Source organism: Spea bombifrons, chromosome 9 (assembly GCF_027358695.1).
Source record: "Spea bombifrons isolate aSpeBom1 chromosome 9, aSpeBom1.2.pri, whole genome shotgun sequence".
Classification (NCBI taxonomy): domain Eukaryota; kingdom Metazoa; phylum Chordata; class Amphibia; order Anura; family Pelobatidae; genus Spea; species Spea bombifrons.
Genome location: NC_071095.1, coordinates 30,281,838 through 30,306,425, shown reverse-complemented (window position 1 = coordinate 30,306,425; position 24,588 = coordinate 30,281,838). Strand labels below are relative to the sequence as shown.

The following is a 24,588-nucleotide window of genomic DNA, read 5'->3' as shown; positions in this document are numbered from 1 at the left end:
AAAACCCCGCTGCACTTTGACGAGAGGATATAAAGTCAGGAGGCCATCAAACAGAGATCTCGGTCTGATTTCAATGAGCTAAACTTAAACCGAACGCAGCTCCCTCCACAAGACCTTCCATAGGAAGTCGGACACTCAGCCGTATCACTTTAGTTTTGATAATCCCTTCTTTAATAGAAAGAACGGGCAGCAATATACATCATAAATTGTGTTTGACAACTGGAATTCAGTGGTCTCGTTACGGCTTGTCTGGGCCTATTACGGAGATCCCGGGTCCTTATTTTAAAGAGTACGCTTTCCAGCAAACCTCATGTGATTTTCATATAAACATTTGTGTTTTGTATACAGAGTCAAAAACCAATTTCTGAAGTACAACATTAAGGCGAACCAGATGCTGAAAGGAAAGGACATCTTTGCGGTGCTTTAGATGGCTTGGAAACCAAACCAAAGCATTTCCCGTGGGGTGGATTGCGTTTGACCTCTGTTCCACCTTTAGTTAAGGTGTTCCTTGAGTAAACAGCGGGTAGTAGCCAAAAGATGTGGTCTCTATGGATTAAGTCTAAACTCTCGAGGCTTGTAAGTGTAGAATTAGGAGTACTCCGTGAGTAGTCTAATGGATGCTGTGAGCTGATGATTCTATCCACTGATTCGCTGCTTGAATCAGCCAATCAGTAGCAGGGTAAGTGCCTCCATTCAAATCAATGCAACGTTCACCGAGTGCATATGATGGCTGGAATGCATCCCATTTATCAGAAGTCATTTACTAGGGGCCTTTGTGATACTTCAATAATTCAGCGTTTCACAGAATCTTTGACCCTTTCCATTTTCACTTACCATCCATTCTGTTCATATTTCAGTACCTCCAACCCAGACTTGGAATGGTTAGAATTGAAGTAGTCCTGCATACGTACTACTCTTGTATATAGGCTTTACGTGACCTCCCATGAACGCATTTGCTCCGAATCATTGTATTATATTTGTCCCTAATGTACGTGACTCTAACTTTTTTCATAGAAACATAAAGGGCGACAGCAGCCGAGGTCCGCTCTGTCCCTTTTGTTTCCCCGTAGGGGCAGGTTAATGTAATTGCTCGCTGGAACGTACAGAACGGTAATATGGTTTGGGTTCTGCAGATGGCAGCAGATTGTGTTCTGGGTCAGCACTGATCCGCAGCCCGGGATGGAAAACGTCGTTTCTGGTGGCCTGGTGCTTGTTGGAAGATGCCCTTGGTACATGGATTTAATTGTATCGAGACCCTCAGCCCTTGCTCGAGGACACTTTGCACGTGTCCGGCTTTTAACAACAAACGACGTGCTTGTTTCAAACGTTTCCACGTGAAGCGGTGGCTGGGGAGAACACCACCCATGGCTGTTTTTCAGAGCAAATAAAAGATGTGCTATATAGTTATCCATTGAATCAAAATGTGACCCGGTCAGTGGCTGTCATTTTATGCCTCTTGTTTGCAGCCCGAAGAACCCCTCCTTTCTTAACATCTGAAAGCTCCGAGACAGATTGTTTCTGCGAGTGTTAATTAGCTGTAACTGCCTTCCTCCGAGTAGTGACCGCGTCGGTGGCCTGTGGCACGAGACACAGGTTGACGTCGGCAGTCACCTTGGTTATTCTGCTCACATTTTCCTCTCCCTGTCTCGCTTCGTGGGATACAATGGTGACTTGTTACGTCTTAACAGCCATAACAATATCAACAGAACACGGTCACAGTATGACAAACACTTCCACTTTTACACTAATAGGGTTTATTATTGGAGAAGCGCACTCAGCTGCCGCGGCTCGCGTGCAAGGGCGGGGGGGCAATAAATACCTACCAAAATACGCAGAGAATTCACAGGCAGGGACTGGCGCAAAATATAATTTTATCAAAATAAGAATCTCTACACAGAGATCACAATGCCAATGCCTGCATGTTGTTTTTTTATCGAAAAAGCGCCATCATATTCCATAGTTATGTACAATGGGCAAACAGCGCATAACAGAAACCAAAGTATAGGGCAGTGTATATAAATAATATATATATATATATATATATATATATATATATATATATTAACCCTCTACCACTTCCATTTGTCCACCACCTTCATCGTAAAGTATAACGTCCTTACATTACATCTAAACCTCCGACCTTTCAGTTTTAAATTGTATAAAATTCCTCCCGATTTCTGTCATTTTAGATAAACCTCAGATTTTCCGCTTTTATTTATTTATTTATTTATTTGTGGTAATTACAGAACAAAAATCCCCCTCTCTTAAATCTTTTAAGTGCACCAAACCAACGCAGTGAAGAAATAAGTAACATGCGCAGAACGTTCCTCGTTTCTGCAATATATTCTTCTTTTGGTGGAGAGGGACCTTTATAAATTGCGGACGCAGCTTATATATAAATACGAATATGTGCATCGAGTGCCACTTGTCATCAAATGAGACTCATTTACTGCGGATCTCCTTTAAGGACGCCTTAGCGTTGGCAGCGACGGTCCGTACTGATGTTCAGGATTGAACCCGTTAACGCAAACGCAAAAGAAGCTTTTGATATGTCACCTTTTTTTCTTCTCCGAGGGATCTGGCAGCGCTTCCAACCATAGCCGAGCGCTCTGTGCCCAGCGTTGGATGCCGGGACTAAATCACCGACTTCAAATCCTTTGTTAACAATCTAAATAGTGGCAGATCTGCAACTTCAAAGCCAGTCAGCTCAGTGTGTTTATGCCTCCAATATGTCAGGGACTTAAGCATAATGTTTTATGTATATTGCCATTATGACAGTTGAAAAGGCTAAAAAAGAAGAAAGCAATTATATAATTGCTTCAAAGAATTATTCATGGGGGGATGGAGGCTTTTAAGGAACGCCAGAGCAGCCTTAATTATTATATCACCTGAAGTCGAGCAAGAAAATTATGTCCCAATTATTTGTGATAAGCAATTAAGCCTCGCGTTACGAGGCATGAAAGAAATTCCTCTAATATTGTTTTCCCTTCAGAATCGGGCAGGGAAAACAGTCTGTTTTAAAATGTATTTTCTTTTGAGGGTGCGTGGGCTGGGAGAGAGGGGGTCATTCTCGTCCCGAGGGCTTTATGTACTTACTTTGTGGTCTGAAACAGCTAAAGTGTTTGTGATGTTTCACTGGTGCCAATATGTGCCTTTTTGTCCGATTTCCCCCTCTGACTTGTGTGAAGGCATTTTATATATATATATATATATATATATATATATATATATATATTACATACACACATAAACATACAGCCTTCTCACAAATCATTCTCTCGCTTTTTATATATATATATATCTATATATACAGTATATATAACATAATAAACTACTCTCTGTCTATCTCTCAATTTTCTCTCTATCACTTTCTCTCTATCACTTTCTCTCTATCACTTTCTCTCTATCGCGCTTTCTTTCTCTCTATTACTCATTCTGTATCACTAATTCCCTCGCTCTTTCTTTCTCTCTATTGCTTTTTCTCTCTATCATTCTTTCTCTCTTTCACGCTTTCGCTCTCTTTTTGCTCTTTATATATATTTATTATACCATTACCCATTTTTTGGTATAATAGACATGCTTAACTGGAGACCGTAGCTGAGCGATAACATAAGAATACTAAACATTTTTAAAAGTTGTTCTAAAATATAACTGCTGTGCTGGCCGTCCGTGACCCGATCCATTTACGCAGTCTTAGCTGTTAGACTGGCACGCTCCGAGCTGCCCGAGCCTTTCTACATACAAAGTGATTCTAGTGAACTTGGTCTTCCCACTACAGCAACCAAAGGAACGTTGATTTCCCCATCCGTTTGGTTGCCGAGCTGGTAAGCCCACTTTTTAAAAACTACGTTACCCCTAGCGTCTCGTGGTTCTGTTGGCTAATACTCTGATGCTGCAGGTAATACTATACTCAATAGCGTCCGGACGGACAAAACTCATACAGACCAGTCGTCATAAAGGACTGGAAGAAGGCTTTAGCGGGGTTCTGTTCTTTGTATGCTCCATTCTGCCGCTTTCCCTTGGATTGCTGTTAAGTATACAGAAGTCTTCTTGCTGTCAACAGGCTCTGAATTTAGTGAGTATTTTCCTGCTGTGACAACGCAGGATTAACATCCCAGCCATCACCCGGGCCCCAAACCCTGCAATTTAATAGCTTTTTAGGTTCTCTTCTTTTTCTAAACAGCAATTAATCTCATTTTAGCACAATTTTCTCGTTTCTGAAGTCCTCTCATTGAGGAGCTGTTTTGTTCATATTTGGCTTCATCTCCTCTGCATAGTCATTAGAGTCTCCAATTAATGTCACCTTTAGCTGAAGAGTACTCATTTTTATTGAGAAAATGACAGTTGCTACCATGAGCAGTGTAGTGTAATATACATTAATTGCCCCGTAACACTGGTAATTACCAGTTTTTTCCAGGGCTCTCAGTAAAACATCATGCCTAGACAAGGCTCCAGCAGAATAGGAGTAGTCATTAGCGAGAAGGGCCAGTCCTGTTTCTGAGGGTTCTTATTTGTTCTTAACCCTTTACGTGACAGATAACACAAATCCAAAGAACGGGCGTTTCGACCGTGTTTTCTTTAGTGGTTTTTTTTTGTTTGTTTAACCCCATGAATTGCCAGAAGGGTTTTGAAACCATGGCTAACGAGTTGACTCGGGATAGCTTGCGACAAAAGCCAAGATTGTGTATCTGCCAAGTCACCATTCATTATATAAAATTGGGCTTCTGATTATCTCGAAAGCAAGCTTTTTGCAGTAAAGTTTTTTATATATATATATATATATATATATATATATATATATATATATATGTAGTGAACGTATCTTTTTTTTAATTTATTTATTTTTTTTAGATTTTGAAACACATATTCTGTCACTTTTACATAAAACTGATCTGTAGACCAAAATGTGTAATTAACTTTTACTGACACACAAGGTAGAGAATAGTATCTTATGGAGTGGTAGATCAATGGAACAGCCTCCCAGAAGCAGTGAGGACATGCATGGGATAGGCTTATGGCTCCTGAATCTAAGACGAGACCAAGAACTGATTAAGATCTCTTTATGGGCAGACTAGATGGGCCGATTGATATAAACTTGCTTCTAAATGTGCTTGTTTTTTGTTTTGTTGCATTTTTTTACTATACTATTACATTGTTTCCGATCATTAACCAGCAAGCACCGCGCAGAGGGTTTTAACATACCGTTAATAATTTGTTTCTCCATACGTAACATATACATTGTTGCGTTAAATGGACACAATCAGCCCTGAAGATAGTAACGAGCAAAATGTCTAAAAGAGCGCAAAGCTGCACCCAAAGTCCAATGTGTAAGACGGCATTATAGGCGACTCCTATCATCAAAGCCCTGGTCCCTGGTTTTTGAGCCACATTGACCGCCCCCCCCCACCAGCCCGAAACGACAATCTAGCCGTAGCTTTACGCTGGCAAACAACAGACACCTTTGTTTTATCTCGGCGATAACACCTGCTCTAGGCAATCATGTCTCCCTCTCTCTGCCCGTCTCCCTAAATGAGTTTTGTCACAGCCTTTCGCATTGTGCGGCGGCGATGAGCTAATGGAAGTGGATGGCACAATTTGTAGCGAGCGGGCTGTGATTTCCAGCACGCAGCTGAGAGGAGCGCGCAGCCCGGATAGAGAGGGCCTCATGATACGGCTGATTCCCCCATTACCCGTCATTAGCAGGGGAGATGCGCTCGTGTTTATCTGTTTGTATTGGTGCGCCGGCTATCGAATTGTTTATGACAGGACTAATTGGGGTAATTGCAGAGCCCGAAATTACCTGTCAGCTGTTTATTTGCACACTTCCTTCCACGCTGACAAACGATGACAAGTGTGATACCCAATAGCATTACACGCGGTGACTTATCCGCGCGGTAATAAGGACAATGGGGGGGCCCCGTCTAATTCGATACTGCGTTGGTAACCAGGAGCCGTCTGAGTGACTTTCCATTTGGTGAGACAGACGATAAGCGTCATGTCTGACCCCCCCCCCCCCCGGCCGCTATGCACTTTTCAGAAGAATGGACGGAGAGGCTGTCTCTGCTGTGTTACGGAATTTTGAGCAATTAGGGACTGGAAGGCTCCCAGGAACAGGTTAAGTGTCACGGTGGGTTAAATATGTGACAGATCGAACTTGATAGGCTTGTGTCTTTTTTCAAGTTCCATTACTGTGTTGGGCAAATATGGCAGCATAAACAGAGGATAACTAACCGGCGCGCCTCCCCAGGCCAGACGACACGTCGCAGCGTAATGATGAGAATATATCTCCGCTACGCTTTCTCAAATTTCATTTCATTTTCCTTTTTTTTCTAAATTATATCTGCACCTTTCTTTCTTTTCTCTCTCACCATCTTTTTTTCAATGGTTCTTCGTTGTCTCTGATATTTAGTTGCCTTCTTTTTTTCCCTGCGCGTCTCTCTTGTGTTTTTGACGCCATCCCTCGCTCGCTGGAGAAGTGTACGGGCGGAAGTCATCAGGAGACATTGAAGCATGAAATGATTTCCCCTCTGCATGCAACTGTAATATAACCTGTCCCACCGAGGTCCACATCCAGCAGCTTTTATTAGAGAGATTTATATTCTTGGCCCCATCGAAACACAACGGATGCCAGAGGAGGAGGGGAGAGGTGCATCACATGCGCAGCTCGGAGCGAGCGAGGAGAGACCTGTGCGTCTCGCTTTTTCCAGACACCTCTATGGAGGCAATTGCAGCTCTTAAACTACTTATCGGACTATAATTCCCATCATCTTCTGTCACCATATAGCTGGATGATGGTGACAGGACTCCCATCTCACAATTATCACATCCACTATACATTTTTATAGTAGGTTCCCAATATGTGGGTCCTTTATACAGACTTAGCATATGGAGTACAAGTCCAAGTCGTTACCAAGTCGTTCTTAATCACTTTGACAATGCCGTCTCTAGTCCTAGAAGGACTCTTCTTGCCTTTAAGGATTGTTATGCTGTATCAATGGGGAATAAAACATCACAGCGCATGCCAGCAAAAGAAATCTATAGAATTAAACTGTAATGGACTAGCAGTGTTATATAGTCAGTGAGGTTTATTTACTAAACTTTGTAAGAAAGCTGCAGCTTCAACTCTCTAGTTTCACTACGCGTTACGAAGACCCCCTGAGCTTTCTGTAAAACTAATCCAAGGAAGGAAATGCACAGGGTTCTATATATATATATATAAATATAATACATTAATTTCCTTTATTGCAGCACTTTGCATTTAGTTGTTTTAATAATTTTTGGACGATGGCCATCATTTCCACTTAACGTGAATTTTGCTCATGGATCGGGACCCCTATTTCCAGCTTTCAATCTCTCAAAACAGAGCCAGCCGTAAATTTGCACATCGCCGTCGTGTTTTGGTTTCTGTCAATGGATGAAATCAAATTCAGATGCCGGCTGTTCACCCAGCGCTAAAAATGTTTTTTCCCCGAGACTAAACTCCGCCGCCGACAAATACATAATATAACTCGCCGGTGTGAGGATTAAATGTAAAAAAAAAATGCTTATTTACAAAGGAATAAACCATCGGTTTAACAACTTGTAAAGTGCTTTATCACAGCGTGAAAGTGAAATCAATACAAGATTGCCTGAGGAATATTATTGATGACCTTCACCCAACGAGCTGCTTTTATCACCTTGTATTTGAGCCCGATCATTTGGTTTCCTTTTTGAATTAATTAGTTTGCTTTGGTTGGCTGTAAATACAAAGCTCCGCTAATAGGAGACACTCGTCTGGAGAAGCCAACAACATCCGTATTTCCTTTAGGATCAATCAGCCGTTAAATAACTCATTGAACTTTCTATTTTTTCAACTAATTTATTTTTGGAAGCGCAACAGGGTTTGATTTTCCCTGGCCTCCTCCTCAACCTCGTCGATGAAAAACAAACCCGGGGTCTCCAGGATGACCTCTTTGATGCGGAAAGGGGTTAAATCCCCCAGAGCTAGTTAGACTTATCTCCCTGGATCTCCTCCGTGTTGTTACAATATCCCCAGGTCCTGGATCAGGAGAAGGTCTCGGTCTCTAGCATGTGTTTTTCTAACAATATTAAACCTCTTTGGCACGTGTTGTTAGTTTGGACCTTTTGGTGGATTCTGTCGGACCCCCTAAAGAGGTCCCGATGAGGTCAAGGGGTGGGGGGGCCTGGAATCAGCATCTCGGGCCTCTCTGCGGACGTTAAGAGCCCAATTTAAAACATCCCGCTGATTTTAGCCTTCTTTCAACTGCTGATTAGATTAGTTTTGCATTTGTCAAGCACACCCGATATGAATACTTAACCTTTAACCCTTTAAGTACTGTAAGGGGGGGTGGGTGGGCAAGCGACGCACCTTTTTGGCGCTCACAAGGCTGCAGCTGAAATAATGGAAGCGCGTCGTGACAAATGGTTACGGCTGAGATGTTTTCCTTGTGTTTATATTTACTAAAGGAATATGTTTTCTGCGCAGAGAAGGTCCCCGGGGAGCATTCCATCCTGGCGGGTTTTATTTAAAATACGGAATACGTTGGAAGGCTGAATGCCTTTTGCAAGTTGTGCAGCTGCCATCTATATTTTTAAACCGCCAGCCGCCGTTTGCAGAGCTCGGCAGAATCCGAATAGGTAATGCAGAGCTTATTCACTGAGATTCTCCGCGTTAAGGGCTCCTACATATACATATATGCAGTTACTTATAGCATGGGTAGCCGCATCAGCGCTTCTGGCTATTTGGGCTCATATGAGACCCGCAACATGTTTTTGGCCCCCTATACTCTTGGAATAAACGTCGGCTCGGGTTTCAATTCAAATCGCCGCACCCCAGCATAACATGATAACTTTATTTTCTATTGGCTGAACTTTGCAGCCAGAGGCTTTTATAATGTTAACATCCCCTTGTGCTTAGTTTAATCACGACGTGTGCGATGTCCGGCATGGCCGTTAAAACATATTAAAATAAAGACACAGAGACATAAGGATATGTAGCAAGGACACGGAGTTCGTTGAACGTCGTGACGGTCTGTCGCAAGGTTAACATAATAAAGTCCGTAAAGCCGCTTATCGGATGTGTTCGCTCCCACTGGCTAACTGATGAGATCTGTGAAACAAAACCGTCCAGAAACGAAAAGGAAAAATCCCTGTGTAGTAGAGAAATAACAGGAAACTAATCATCTGTTGTCAGATGAGGTCACAGTTATAAGAAAAACATTTATAGCAGCCCCAATATACGATCTATGTATGTGCTTATCCTCGTAAAATGGTTATTCGCCCATCACCCAGATTATAAATTTGACCCGAAACCAAAGAAAACTTTTATTCATAATAAAAAAAAATTGAAAAATTTGCTTTTACAGTAGAATAAACCTGCTCATTAATGGCAGACCCCACTGGTTATCTTAGAAGAACCTCCTTATTGTTAGTTCGGAGATTGTTTTAAAGTTAACAAGACTGCTGGTAAGTGTTACGGAATGGGATGAGAATGGAAAGTGATCAGATACATTCTACAATGTAATCACAGGATGGGGAGAGCTCCATGGTTTACAGAACATTAAGGGATATAGCGCCAGCAGATTCCGTAGCGCTGTGGTTTAAGGGATCCCATTCATGGAATCCACATGATAAAAATGACTTTATGGTTATAGGTGGCAGATCCACTTTCATTAAGGATATCTGTAGATCGTGGACCACTGGGAGTACCCAAGGCCGAGTCTACAAAAAACTGGGCTAAATTGTTCATAACACTATCCAGCGAATTAACACCGGCAGAAATTAGTTAGTCCGGCAGGGTGATTTATAGAGATTAAATTAATGCAAGCTGCAATGGCGCCAATGTAGGATTTTTTTCTGGAATGCGTCATTTGCATTTTGCGCATGCCCTCATCTGACTCCCTGAATTAGCTCATTCTTGCTATTCATTCTTGCGCAATTTTTATGCATATTTTCTATCACAGTTGCGGGCGCTGATCTGCTTTGCTTTACCACCATGCAGGTAAAAACAAGCATTATAGAATAAGTGTTTGAACTGTTCCTCGCCAGTAAATTAAATATTAAACTATTTGGATGGTCTTCTGCTGGATCCCTCAGGTCTGGTATCTGGTATTTGGCATTCGACCAGCCTCTCTCTGGGCAGCAGCCAATCATATGCAAGCTGGGCTCGGATTGCCCGATTTTATTTGCATGGAACGATGCTTGAAAGTGCGCTCTATAAACACAACCTGTCAGGGTGAGCCGTCAACACGGGATCCAAGTGTAGAAGGAGATTAGTTGCTTCCTGCGGAGAGATACAATTAATTGGTTAATTAAGTCCTTGGCTGCGTGTGGGGTCTGCAGCACAAAGCACACTATCCAGCCAGTAACGCAGAACAGTTTGCTGGCTTTTGCTCTTCTCTCAGATGAACTTCTCAGGCTGCGTTGTATTTTTTTAGCGTGTGCTCACCGGGGCACATGCGTGATGTGCAGATTTCCATATGCTCCTATATAGTACTTCTGTCTTCTAGCTACCACTTCCATCTCGAAAATCATTTTCCTCCTTGAAGGACGCTCAGTAGGAGAAGTATGGAGAGGCAGCTTGATTTGAATCTCTTTTAATTTAGTAGGTAGAATTCCTGGCCAAACACACAGTATGCATGAAATTGGTTTTATGTGTCCTGTCTGTTGGCGATATCACGCATGTAACGGAATGCATGGCTCAGGAAAATAAACCTGGATCTACCGTGTTCCCGAATTTTAACAGAGCACCTCATCCTGATTTATTATTATTTACTGTTTAATATGATGCCATCCTATTCCATAGCGCTGTACAATGGGTAGACAGAACAAGTATATATAAGTATATATAAAGTAACCATTTGACTTACAGAAACAGCAGGTGAGGAGTGCCTTGCTCAAATGAGCTTACAGTCAATTTAGATTTAGAAAGGATCGGAGTATAACAATTCTATGTCCAGACGAATGAAGTTACATAAAAAAAAATACACCCAACCTATTGATTAAGCCTTCCAAGGATAGCATTGATGACAGATCTACTACATTTTATTAGCTTAACATACCGTGTAGTGCAATTATTTAATTTTTCTAAGTGGAACAGCACCTTTAATAGTCTTGTACGTGTTCTTTATTGTACTTGGACACAGTTAATGTAATATCAATAGGCTTCATACCAGCGTTGGCGTCTTGGACAACCACGATGGTCAATTAGCTGAGCGTTTACCGCCAGCTGTGAAACTCGCCCAAGCTCTGTATGGAGTGAGAGAACCCTGGGTCTGACGCCGTCTTCTCCTGTGGGATAATATATCATTCAGAGCTTTGCCTTGCTGACTTGTATGGAGGGGACAACTGGCAGGGGTTGCTCAGATTTGAAGATGTTGGGCCACAGCCCCAAGCCTTTTCATATGTATTAATTGCAGTTCCACCAGGGTGTGCAGAGTAACAGGGGCTATTGGAATCATTTCACCCCGAATAGATCCTTTTTGGAGTCCCTTTTTTTGGTGAATGTGTGTGTGCAGCAGAGCTAGATATAGCTGCTTGAGCATCTTGCCTACCAGTTGACGTTTGGGACCAATTGATGTTAAACCCAATGGGCACCAATATTAATTAATCCTACAATTCTCTATGCAGAGCAGGAACCATAAAACTGAGAAATCCACATCATCGCGATGTGAATGTATAGAATTCCAAACCTGGACTGACATTGGATAAAGATAATTAACCTTTAAGGTAATTAGCAGTACGGTAATCTTTTGGCATATTATGTGAATTGCCCCATACAGTACAGTTATATAAATTAATATAGACCGCTTTTGCATGTACAGCTTGGTAAGGGATACGGAAGTGTGTCGTATAAATGAAACATGTAGGGCTCCAGCTCCATAAAGGTAGTTTTCACAGCTACTGTCTGAAAATACTCGTTTTAAAATATTATTTCTAAGTAACTCTGTTAAGAAAAGGAAGAAAATGATCCACTTAGCTTGATGTCCGAGCTTGTGCTTACAATGATTACCAACCAAATAACCTTTAATCCCATCGCCTTCATGTCAGAAGGTGTGAATGATTGATCTGTGCTCTGCAGGCCATGGCATTCATAGCAGAGCTGCGAAAGAAGGTTGATTGCTAGAGGAATACGTATTAACAACGACATTTTCTAGCTTAATGTACGTTTACCGTGCAGGGTGAGCCTTAGGACACGGCACGTCTGTAGAAAATATTTAGGATTAATCCGCTTTGCTGATTTATTGCTGTCTGCTTACCTCTTCTTTTACCAAGATTGTGAGATATAAACCTTGCTGTTAGAAGGGACCACTGGTTTGTAAATCAAGAGCAGTATAAAGTTGCCCGGGTCATGGGGGGGACCAAGGTTGGGTATGTTAGTGTCTTTGGCTGTTGTGTGTGTTGAGTGCCTGGATGGTTGTGTTCATGTAAGTGTCAGGATAAGTGTGTTAGTATGGGCGTGTGTCTGGATATGTTGACTGGTTGTGTTAGTGTGACTGTCTGTATTAGTGTGGGTGTCTGGTAGTGTCAGTATGCATGTTAGTGTGTCTGTGTGTTAGTGTGACTGTATAAGTGTGGGTGTCAGCATGCATGTTAGTGTGTCTGTGTGTTAGTGTGACTGTCTGTATTAGTGTGGGTGTCAGCGTGCATGTTAGTGTGTCTGTGTGTTAGTGTGACTGTCTGTATAAGTGTGGGTGTCAGCATGCATGTTAGTGTGTCTGTATGTTAGTGTTTCTGTGTAAGTGTGGGTGTCAGCATGCATGTTAGTGTGGCTGTGTGTTAGTTTGACTGTCTGTATTAGTGTGGGTGTCAGCGTGCATGTTAGTGTGTCTGTGTGTTAGTGTGACTGTCTGTATAAGTGTGGGTGTCAGCATGCATGTTAGTGTGTCTGTGTGTTAGTGTGACTGTCTGTATAAGTGTGGGTGTCAGCGTGCATGTTAGTGTGTCTGTGTGTTAGTGTGTCTGTATAAGTGTGGGTGTCAGCATGCATGTTAGTGTGTCTGGTTGTGTTAGTGTGACTGTCTGTGTAAGTGTGGGTGTCAGCGTGCATGTTAGTGTGTCTGTGTGTTAGTGGGATTGTCCCTCCCGATATCAGGCTCCAAATCCCCCCTCGCTTGGGTCCATAAGTCTTAATAATAAACCTGATTTTTCAGATAAAAACTCTCTTTGCGCCCTTCAGGAAAACCATCTTGGAGCCCCACAAAAGGCCCGGCTAGAGCTTGCTTTACTTAATCGCGGTAATGAGAAGGGGCTGTGTGCTGTAACTACAGACTGAGGGAGAGACGCTAAAAAGCCCATTTAGGATGGACTGCTATTTTGGTGATTTATTCTGAAATTATGTTCTTTCGATTTTCTGCAAAGTTAATAACAAGGTTCAACAAAACACCACTTATTGTCAGTGCTTTTACATTTACAGAGTGGAAAGCAAATATTTTTGCATATGTTTTGTAGGCGTAAGTGCATCCTTAAATGTCACTTAGGCGATAACTACTGGGATTTTTCTTCAATTATGTGGCAAGCAGACACACAAGGCTGTTCTCTCTCTCTTTCTCCGAGTCCCATTTGGAGTTGGCTGTATTGTTTATGTAGGTACAGAGCGAAATGGATTTCTTTTTTCTCTCGCACAAGACAATGCATTGAAAGTCAGAAGCTAATGAAATGGTTCGGGACCTTTTCCATCCCATCGAAAAACAGGTTGTGTGTGTGGTACAGACAGGAAACCTCTTGTCTCCAAAGATTCAAAGATATCGTTTCTTTGTCTTGTTAACCAAGCTCAGCTCCACGGGGTCGCAATGCTTGCAGGATGTCTGCGAAACCTCAAGCCTTCTTAAAAAATAAGCCCTGACACGATGTACAAAACTGAGATTATGTAAACCGCAAGACGCTTTCTCGCAAGCGTTTATAGGTCGGACGCGTAGACTGAAATCGACTTGTTGAGGTTGTCTTGTGGTTTAAATACAGTAAAGGAGAAGTGCTGCTTGCCTTAATACCCAATACCAAGCTCATTCTCAACAGCTTTGCTTCCTTCTGATGGGAAGCCTTCCAAATGCCTGCCAAGAACGAGACTCTTAGGGTTTATTCAGTCTAATTAGTACTAGTCTAAATCCTTCAAATCCTCTGATGAGTCAGGGGGTTCAAGATGTTTGGACAAAGTATAGATTCCCATTGTGAGGCCGTTCCTGTGCGTAACCTTATGCCTCCATCGACACATCTCTTGGGTAGAGATGAATAGGAAATACGGGGCAAGGAGACTGTTGTGGGTTAAATATTTACTTAACGTTAAAAATGGCAGCTTCATTGTTGTATAGGATTGTATGATTGTATAGGTCTGAATCGTAAAGGCCTATGATTATAAAAGAATGGAATGGTTGTTTGCGTTCTAACAGTAGTCTTATAGCCAGTTGTGATAAATGGCATCTTTGCACATTTGCACAATTTGTTACCTATAATGAGTAAAATTGATTGTGTGCTATTTTTTTCTTTTCTTTTTCTGGTAAATGATCTTCAACACGGGGCTGCACTTAAACCTTGGGAGCCCCACGAAAAATATAAGTGGTCCCACATTGCCAACTTCAACAAACCTAGCATTTAAGAAGCCTTGGCTCGTCGCGTTCCATGACATAAATAATAAACTCTGGCTGGAGCCAGAATGTAACCTAGCAGAGTATCTGACTCTAAAGAGTCTTAACAATGGTCCCCAAAACAGCCCTGATTTAGTGGTTATTTCTGGAGAGGGAGGCAATGTGGAATATCTCAGTGGAATGCTGTCTGAGAAGTTCCCAGCAGCCTTTGGAAGACCCTCGGCCAGACCAACAGCTGCGGCGAGCGAGGAGCTTTTGGAAGTGTGTAAGATTATCCAGATATCAGCTTGCACCGGCCTCAGCGTGGCCTGTTTCCAATCAAGTCCTAAAAATAAACTATTTAATCACCTGAGCAGCAACACACTTTGACTGTCTTGAGCCTCAACCCCAAATCCTTCAAGAGCCTGGCTCACATCCTCTGTCCTCCCAGCAAGAAACAGCCCTTTCTTACACAGGAAGGAAGAGATCTCTTAAGAAGCTTCTTTTTTTTCTGTAGTTTACGATATCTGCTTATTCTGAATAAACCCAGGATGTGCAAATAGCTGTATTTTTAGATAGCCGACGATAATAAATCCTAAAGAGCTGACAATCCAATGACTATGACTTGGCCACAGAAGATATTTCAGGGAAGCCATAATGAGCCTGATTTATTTTCTTTAAGGAATAATCTAATCTATTCTAACATAAAATATTCTAAATATGTTTTTAATGCATGTTGGAATCCATTTTTCGTGTATTTTTATTGCATGAAAACCGGAGCATATATGGTTCAGCGAGAAAATGAGACTCTTATCTCCTTTGAGTCCTTCCTCTACCGGAACCAGGAAGCTTTAGTATGTACACTTCTTGCGCAAGCTCAGTAACATTCCATTGAAGCAGCCACCAAACACATGAATGCTAGCAAGCCACCAACCTTCTGATAGCTTACACGTGATTGGCTGCTGCGTAACCCATTGATTTACATCGAACATGCGCATAGTGAGTCAAGATGTATCAGCTCCAAGTGAAACAACGCAAGTTTGCCCCAAAAAGAATTAAGTTCAGTAGTGATTATTGATGGGTTCTCTGTATATTTTATTCTATATTTACATCAGAAGAAAATATATTGGGGACCTAAGGTCGTAATTCTTTCCCTAAAGCGGCCATGTCACCCAAAGCATCCAGTACATTACTCAATACACCCAGAGAATTGTCTATATCATTTTAACACTCCATATGGCCTTAGCTATAAGCTATATTAAAATATTTAAATGTCCTGCCTCATATGTTCATGTAATGTGATCTATCCAAGTATGCCCCCAACCACCCCCTCTCCCAATTGGAAGATATTTTGCGGGGTGTCCAGAGGCTCCCAACAGATGGAAATCTTTACTGCTTGGGTCTTACACAATTCCGTATGATGCTTCTTTGTGCTCTCTTGAGAAATGTTTTTTTTTGTGTGTGTAACACAGTCACTTTAATAAGGAGTTAGATTTAATATTAAGAAAAACATTGTCTGGCTCCTTAACAAGGTTACTTGACATCCCAGGTGATCCTTGTCACAAGGTGACTATTAGTCAGAAGGCATTGTAAACATTCTTAAAAGGCAGAGAAGTGGCTCCCCCCGCCCCAGTCGCTCTCTTCCAATTTCTTCTTTTCATCTGTTGAAAAACATTTTTTTGGTGCAGACAAAAGAACTGCTTTGTTGCCAAGTCTGCGCCAGGCATCCTTTCAGAGAAGCGGTATGCACCGGGAAATTCTTCTACGAAGGTATAATCAAAGCATACTCCATCCCTCTTCGTAATAGATCGGCGCTTTCTACATTCCTCCGGCACAATGCCCAAGAAAGTGAAAACACGCACATGGGGAGACTGCCTCCGACCTATTTGTCATGCTGCCTAACACTCTGTAATCAAGCTGTGGCTTAAAATGCACACCGTGTAATTTGTGCGTAAATTAAGAGGTGTTTAAGAGCAGGAGATGTTTGAGAGCTAATGGCTTGCGGCTGACACTCCACTCTTTAGAGCTGCAGCTCTTGGTCCACACACCTGAGACCCGCCACCCGTTCCTGTCTGCATGTGCAGCTGTCTTTCTGTTTGGCTGCCGACACCTGCAGTAGGATGCAGTTGAAACGGAAACAGTGGGAGATGGAGCCATACACCATCTTATAGCATAATAGGAGCAAACTGATTTCAGGTTGTTATGTGGCTCGTTTGGGAAGGGTTCTGTAAATTGTGATAGTCCTGCATGCATAGTGCTCGCTACGTGTGTCTCGGAAGTGCTTAGTGTCGCTGCCTCATTAGCATCGTCGTGTGGATGAGAGGTCTTGCTGTTTAAGGTTACGACTTGGTCGGCCAAGTTTTAATCTTCGGTGGTGCGAGCATGTATCATGGTGCGAGATAAGTAATGCGGTTACGAGGAAAAAAATCTACAACCTAGAGGTGTTGGTCCTTGGTGGAGAACTATTAGTTGGACGGTCAAAATACAAGAACATTGGGAAGGGAATGCCCCTCTCTGAATTGTGTGAGTATGGTGAATGCTAATAGAGTGTCTCTTTCACCCAGTGCCGAGCAGCATTAACTACTCTCATTCCCTTACTCTTGAATAGAAACTTTCATTCCATCGCTTCCCGTGCTCTTTACTAAGCCATGTAGGATCTCTGCATAGTTTCCCCCCTTATGTTCTTTTGTTTCTGATCAGTCTGCGGTTATCGTTTTTTTTTGGCTCTTGTACCTTGACTGCAATTTATTATAGAACAATACAGTCTTGTGAGTAAACTGGCAGGAGAGTGACCGGGCGAAACGACTCCACCGTTGAGGAACTATTGTGACTCTGGAAGCAAGCCAGAACCTGACCAGGGGCTCATTGTTCTAAGTGCCCCAGAGACTTGTTAAGGTTTAACTAGGGTCACTATGCCCTGCTACAGTTTCTCTCCTATTTTCAGTGCAGAACATACAAAGGATGTATACGTTAAGGATCACATTGGGCATCTTTAGTGTGGGAAAGAACCAATGTTGTCCTAAAAGCTTTAAACCTTCCAAGATCTGCTGCTGTCCTTGATGATTAGGCTGAAATTTCATGTTGTCAGTAGAATAGAGCATAGCGTTGTCTAGTTTTGTGTTTCGCATGGCTCAATTGTCAAATCGCCCCACAAAGAATTAAAGGCACATTGCCTAAACTAAAAAACTATAATGCATAGTCGCTGAGGAGAGATTTAAGAAAACGTCCACATCACCAACGCGTTATGTATCATCAACGTAACGCATTGGTGATGTGGAAGTGGCTTTTATAGTGATAATTCAGACAGATCAACATCTTTAATGTAATTATTTCAAGAATGAAGCGGACACCCCTATTTTCTTAACACATGAAGCCATCATAAATTTAAAGGTGTAGAAACCATGCTATACTTTTTTTTATTATTATTATTTTTTTTTATTTTTTTTTATAACAAAAAATAAAAAGACATAACATATAACCTTTCATCCTTATAATATACCAAGCAATATCAAAAGGTTAAATTTATAACATTCACATACGAGACAGTATCAAGACCAGGATGTTTTCTTTATCGTCTAGGGGGGAGAGAAGAAAGAGAGACATTGATAGTATTTATATGTTAATATAATGATTTAGTTAGTATTGCCAGGATTATGTAATAGTTTGATATGTATAACCAGTTCCAGAGAGCCATCTTTTCCATGGAGACCAAATTACTTCATAATCTTTTATATTGTTATGAGTTCAGTAAAAGTGCCTCTCCATTGTATATTGATAGTTTATTTGAGCTATAACTTGAGACCAGGTTGGAACCTGGTCTGTTTTCCAAGATCGAGCTATACATATTTTGGCTGCTGCCAAAACATTAATAGCCAAAAACAGTTTCGATTTATTTTTCCAAGGAAGATCGATATGAAAAAGAAAAGATTGCGGATTCAAAACTATGGCAGTATCAAATAGATTCTTAAATAGAGTGACAATTTCAGATCTAAGGTTTAACAACTTATCACACTCCCACCAAATGTGTATCATCGAGCCCGGTTCTAGTTTACATCTCCAACATTTGTTGGAGGTAGTATTATACATTTTATGTAGTAAGGTTGGAACATAGTACCATCTGTGAAGGAGTTTGTAATATTGTTCTTGAAGATTTATACAATGTATTGCTTTCCGTACTTTATTCCAGGAGTCACACCAAGTATCAAAAGAGTAGGAGGCACCCAAATCTCTTTCCCATTTCAGAATAGTGTTTGGTTTATCTAACATTTCTTCTTGATCCAAAATGTTCCTTAATCGTGTAATTAGGTTTTTTTTTATGGTGAGCATGTATAAACCTATCTAAATTAGTGGAAGGAGTTAATGGGTTACTTTTAATGAAATTTCTAATTCTTAAATAAGAAAATAGTTCTTTACTTGATAAATTATACTTAATTTGAATTTCATTAAATGGAACCAACTAAGAAGGAGTGCATATATCTGAAATCGTATCTATACCCTGGAGAAACCAGGATTTCAGATCTATATCCTTGATCATGTTTTGCACAGCCATCAATGGAGAAGATAGCGAACAAAGTTCCGTATTACCAAATTTCCCCTTAAAAATAATCATATTGCTTAATACGTTAGAAACAATTGGGTTAAGTATATTAAGTCTGTTTATATCTTTTTTGTTAAACCAATATAAGAGGAATGGATCTAAATTTTGACATTTCCACCTCTCATAATTATACCAAGGTAGTTTCGAATTCCTTTTTATATCCCAAGCTAAAAAATGGTTAAATAAGCAAATTTGTTGTAAAGTACTCAAATTAGGAAAGTTAAGTCCAGAACTTGTAAGGTTTCTAATAAGAATAGCACATGAAAGTCTAGGTTTTTTACCCATCCATACATATGATAAGAAAACTTTTTCGAATTGGTTTAGAATTTTCAATGGAACTGATAGAGGAATAGTTCCATGCTATACTTGAAACCATGCTATACTTGATGGATATGATTTTAAGAGGGAACCTTACAGACCCCAGTCTAAAGGTCGGGGTGATGCAAGAGGGCAAATACAGGTAATGAAGGAATAACAATGTCCAAAGCCTTTACTGGTGTAAAAAATGTGCTTCCATTCTTCAAAAAACAAAGTTGTCTTCCCTGAAAAGAGATTCACAGGACAGTTTTAATTTAATCTAGAGTCTGTGCTTCACCTCCTGATAACCCATGCCCCTCACATCAGGTCACACTCCTGCAGAGTGTCAGAACGCTTTCAGGCTCGGGATTGTCACATAAACTACTCGTCGCCCTGACCTTTCACACGTCCTGTAATCTTTTAGCCTGTGCTTGGTAGGATTTGTAAATGTTATTAAGAGGAACTCCCCGCAGGTGACTTGAGCAGCTGGATGGCAGGAGAACACGTAGAGAGAAAACCTAGAGCAAAACCAACCGGAGAAATTCAGGATTTCCCATCCCCTCGGATCATTCTGTCGCCTTCAAATCGTTACTTTGTAATTGGGGTGCTCTCCGTTTCCTTGTTCCTCTAAGGTTAGATCCATCACACGCTGGAGCCTTGGTCTGAAATGCCTATTTTCCCCCCCACTGAGAAAGACATGAATGAATCTAATATCTTGTCTTCTACAGTGAAATGCATTAATGAAAATAAATGTGTTTTTTCCTTAGAAAAAACACAAAAATCACATTTTTTGAGGGAACCAGTAGGAGCTGCGTGGGAAAATGTCACTCTTGTGTCAGCTCTAGATGCTTTGTGCCAGAGTCGGTAAAGGAGGCCATAAAACACAAGATTTTATAGACGTGGACTTCACTGCTGGGATAGGGAGGAATGTGTCGTATTTCACATCCCCTACTGATGTTAACAGAGTGTGGGGAGGGAAAACCATCTCCCTTCTTCTCGTTAAAGGTACAGATTCTGGACCTTAGATTCTATTCCTGTTTCCTTCTGTCAGCACCTTGGGCTCGTGATAAATTAAATCAAATGTGTGGCAATTCTATGCTAGGAACCCATCTAGTAAAGGTGAGCTCATTGAAGTCCTGTATTGTCAATGGGAACGCGCAGGTATGATAAAAGTATTTTATGAAAACTAGAAGCGAGGCACATGCAGCGGGTTTCTACAGACTAACAAAACAAAAATATCATGGCCTATTTAGGATTTTACAGTCTATAACGGTCTTGGAAGGTCAACTGGTAAGTCCAACAAGTTCTGTGCCACCCTACCCGAAATGAGGAGCTGCGTAAAAAACATTGTGTTATGCCATGTGTGCAAATCTGAAATCATTCAAAATAATTTGAATAAGGAAATCATTTTAATTTAGATATGTTGAAAATGACACCTTTACTTTTTTTATTGCAACATTTTCTTAATAATTTTATATAAGCTATATAAATCAATACATCATAATGCAGATAAGGAAACAATTGGTGACTTTGTTTCCTTACCCATATGGATATATTTAGATCTGATGGTTCATAACGTGATTTGTCCATCATGTTTCTATTTTCCCAAAAAATAAATTCATCCATGTTCGTAATCATGACAATATTGTATTAAATCCACAGTTTAATACAGCAAGAGATCTTGGGCAGTACAGGGGTTCAGGGGGTGAAACATGGGTATAATTTACACTAAATGTAGCTTTACAGCAAATGTTGATCAGTGTCACTTCATGTTAGGACTGGCTGCTCAGCACTGGTGTTTTCTGAGTGTATGGCTGTATACCATACGGGTTAAGATTCGGACAGTCGGGTCCTGTGGATCAGAACCTCCGAGTGATGTAAGGAGAATGGGGATAATATGGGATTTGACTTCCTTGTGGTTGAAAGCCACACCACAAGTCAACAAGTAAACTGTTACATGACATAGCAGTGAACTCAACGTTCACATTGTAACAGGCATCTCCCCCCATAGTGTTTTCTTTGGCAGGATCCACCAGCAGACCCTCGTAAATCACCCACTGAGCCCTCTGCTCCGCCTCAGCTGGGTGGACCACTTGGCAAGGCAGCTGGGCACAGTTTTAAATTCAGACACAAAGACATTTGCTGATGCTGTAGCAAGAGCTTTCTCGGTTGTTAATGAATAATGGCAGTAAATTCTAGACCTCGCTGACAATTGGCATAATCGAGCCAACATGGCTACCCGTTACCGGTAAATCTCCAACAACGTTTTTATCATAATTTGCGGCAACGATATTCTTGCTATACATCACCACTAAAAATCTGAACTTTAGAAGCGATGTCACATTGCACTTAATTACAGTATTGTCTGTTTCCATTTCATTTATTTTTTCACACTAATTTGAAATCCATGTTGCGTGCCTTAAAAGTTGTAATCGTGGTTCTTGTGGTGCAGGATTTTTTTCCTATTTGGGATTCTGTAATTTTTTTGGGAGTAAAGACAGTAATATATATTCTGTCTGGGGACAGACGCACTGGAAAATACAACACAAACACTCAACTAAAGTCCAAGGAGAGCTACTGTTTCAACTCCCCTTCACAATACATCATGGAAAACATGGGCCTGGCCCTGTATGATGCATGACTGTATAAGGGAGATTTCTTGAGAGTCACCTAAGTGTTATGCAGGGTCACTTCAGCCCTTCTTGTGGTTGTTGCGCTCAAGTGTGTTGTGGCCCTGCTCGTCCTCCTGCGACATGCAGCCCCGCAGTGTCACGATGTCACTGGGAAACTCATCCTTCAGTAGAATGCCACGTTCTCTGTTGCAACCTTCACATTGTGGACCTTCACATTGTGAAGTGAGCTGAAAACACAATCCCCAACTCTTCCCAACTACACAAGTCTATCTGCAAATCCTCCTTCCAAGAATAGAGACCTCACAATACACAAACAAATCCTTTAGCTCTTAATGCGTCGTGCCGTTAGAGAAGGCTTTATTGCCCTATCAAAGCTGGTTGTTTCATAGACGCCATTTATCACGTTGCCATCTTGGCTTTCACTCACCAAAGCTGGTATCCTAGTTTTCTAAATTACCCTTTTTTAATAGATATTTTGCATCCAACATGTAATCAGAAATCCAAGGGTTTTGGATTATTATCACTTATTATATATATATATAGGCCCAACAATTGATGCTGGACATTACACAGTGCGACATAGTCTGACCGACAGAGATAAAGGAGGACCCTGCTGCCGGGCGTACGGCCCTGAGCGTGTTGGAATGTGCATACACACGTATGTTGTGTTATTATAGGACTCGCTGCTTTGTATTGTATGCCCCCAAGGAAGAAAGAGAAATAGCAGTCGTACTAATTACAGAGCCCCTCCATCCTAATTTATGGTTCCACTTTAAAAGTGATGTAAAGAAATATCCATAGAGATTGTCCGTTCTGCGCGAGCTCTCGGCTGGGGGAGAAGGGCAGCTGAAGAAAACCCGGGGATGTTTGTATAAGAGAGGTGAGGCTGATGTGCAGCCCGGCTCCTGATTGATGGTGATTACTTGTATATGAACCCGAGGCTGAAGGTCTGAACTTCCTCATGAGCCACATAGTTCAGGGGGCTGTTTCCTGAGGCTGCTTATGGAGGGAGGGGGTGGGTATACAAGCATAGGCTTGCTGCCAAGTCTACACATGTATATGTTTGTATGTATAGATATTTGTATTCATGGAGACTTTTCTTTCTTAAGAGGACGTCATTGTCAAGTGAAGACATCTTGGTGACATAACATTTGACGTTACGTTTGGTTGTGACCGGTCATACCATATATTCTCTCACCGAGTGCGTCCCTTGTCTTGCAGGTTTGGGCCAGGCCTGGTTATATACTGGTACGGGTTTATAGAGGAGCTGGATTGCAACAGAGAACGTGGCATTCTACTGAAGGATGAGTTTCCCAGTGACATTGTGACACTGCGGGGCTGCATGTCGCAGGAGGACGAGCAGGGCCACAACACACTTGAGCGCAACAACGACAAAAGCCAGGAAACAGTATAATATGTCAGGACAGAGCAAAACTGCTGAACTCCAGATGAACTTCTGCACAAGGTTACCAAGCTGTCTCCTCCTGCAAACACTCAGACAATACGTTTACCTTCCTTCCAAGTCGCCTGGTGCCTGCGCTACAGCCCAAAACACACGCATTCCCCCTAGCACCTATGTAAAGGCTCTTGGGCCGTACGCGGCGGCCTTCCTTCCGTGTGCCCCTTCTAACATGCAAGACGTAGCAGCAGGTCGAGAGGAAGCCATTTTCACCTCTGACGCCTTCGCTGGTAAAACCCTCCAGATATATTTGCAGAGTAACTCGTGGAGGGATAAGACATCCATGGGAGTTTACGTGGGTCGCAGGAAGTGTTAGTAGTGGCACTTAGGTGTTACCGACAAGAGTTACTTACCGTGAGATGCTTGTGGCTAAAAAGCAGCAAGTGATGTTAGAAAGATGACATTCCCAGCGTCTGCATATAGACTTTTTTTTTAAAAAAAAATTCTGTTACTCACGTAGTTTTGATCCTTACAACTGAAAAAGTGTGTTTATTCTGCATTGCCCCCATTAACCCAAGTGCCCCCCAAAAACGTATTTTTGTATTACCAACAGGCTCTTAAGTACAATGTAAATAAAGTATGAATTTGCATTTCAATTCTCTTATCTTTTGAATACTTTGTATTATATGCTCTTTTTAACAGAGATCGGCGACAAAAGTAATGTTTTTCTCATATCTGTTGCACGGCTGTCTAATTGTTGAGATCAAACTTCAGAAGAGCTATTTCCGCAGTAAAAGGTCCCAGATCATAGATCGGAATATTTTCCAAACCATTTATGGCTTCATCTTATAATACGTTAATATGTTTTTTCTTGCCTGTATCGTATGTAGTACCTTGTTGGATACAAATGCGCAAGCGCTTACAGTTTAAACTAGACACAACATGCTTTTTAGATTTTCTTCTGCTGGGCCTGGACTTCTGGTTTAGATTAAACGCTTCAGTTATTGGACAGCTGAAATCCGAACAGCGTTCCTCTAGCTGACCGTTTCATAGAAAGCATGCTATCTATATTAACACATTATTGTGCTTGCAGGATAGATTATG

The 24,588-nt window shown here is 41.5% G+C and overlaps 1 protein-coding gene across 2 annotated transcripts in view; it reads left to right on the top strand.

Annotated features, from left to right (window-relative positions):
- Window positions 1-24,140, top strand: part of CDIN1 (CDAN1 interacting nuclease 1) — a 93,617-nt gene extending 69,477 nt beyond the window's left edge. For both annotated transcript variants that reach the window (XM_053475152.1, XM_053475153.1), the window contains one exon: window positions 23,307-24,140. In XM_053475152.1, the coding sequence (XP_053331127.1) occupies window positions 23,307-23,499 (193 nt within the window). In that variant the 3' untranslated portion in view covers window positions 23,500-24,140. The remainder of the gene's footprint in view (window positions 1-23,306) is intronic.
- Window positions 24,141-24,588: the final 448 nt, after the last annotated feature.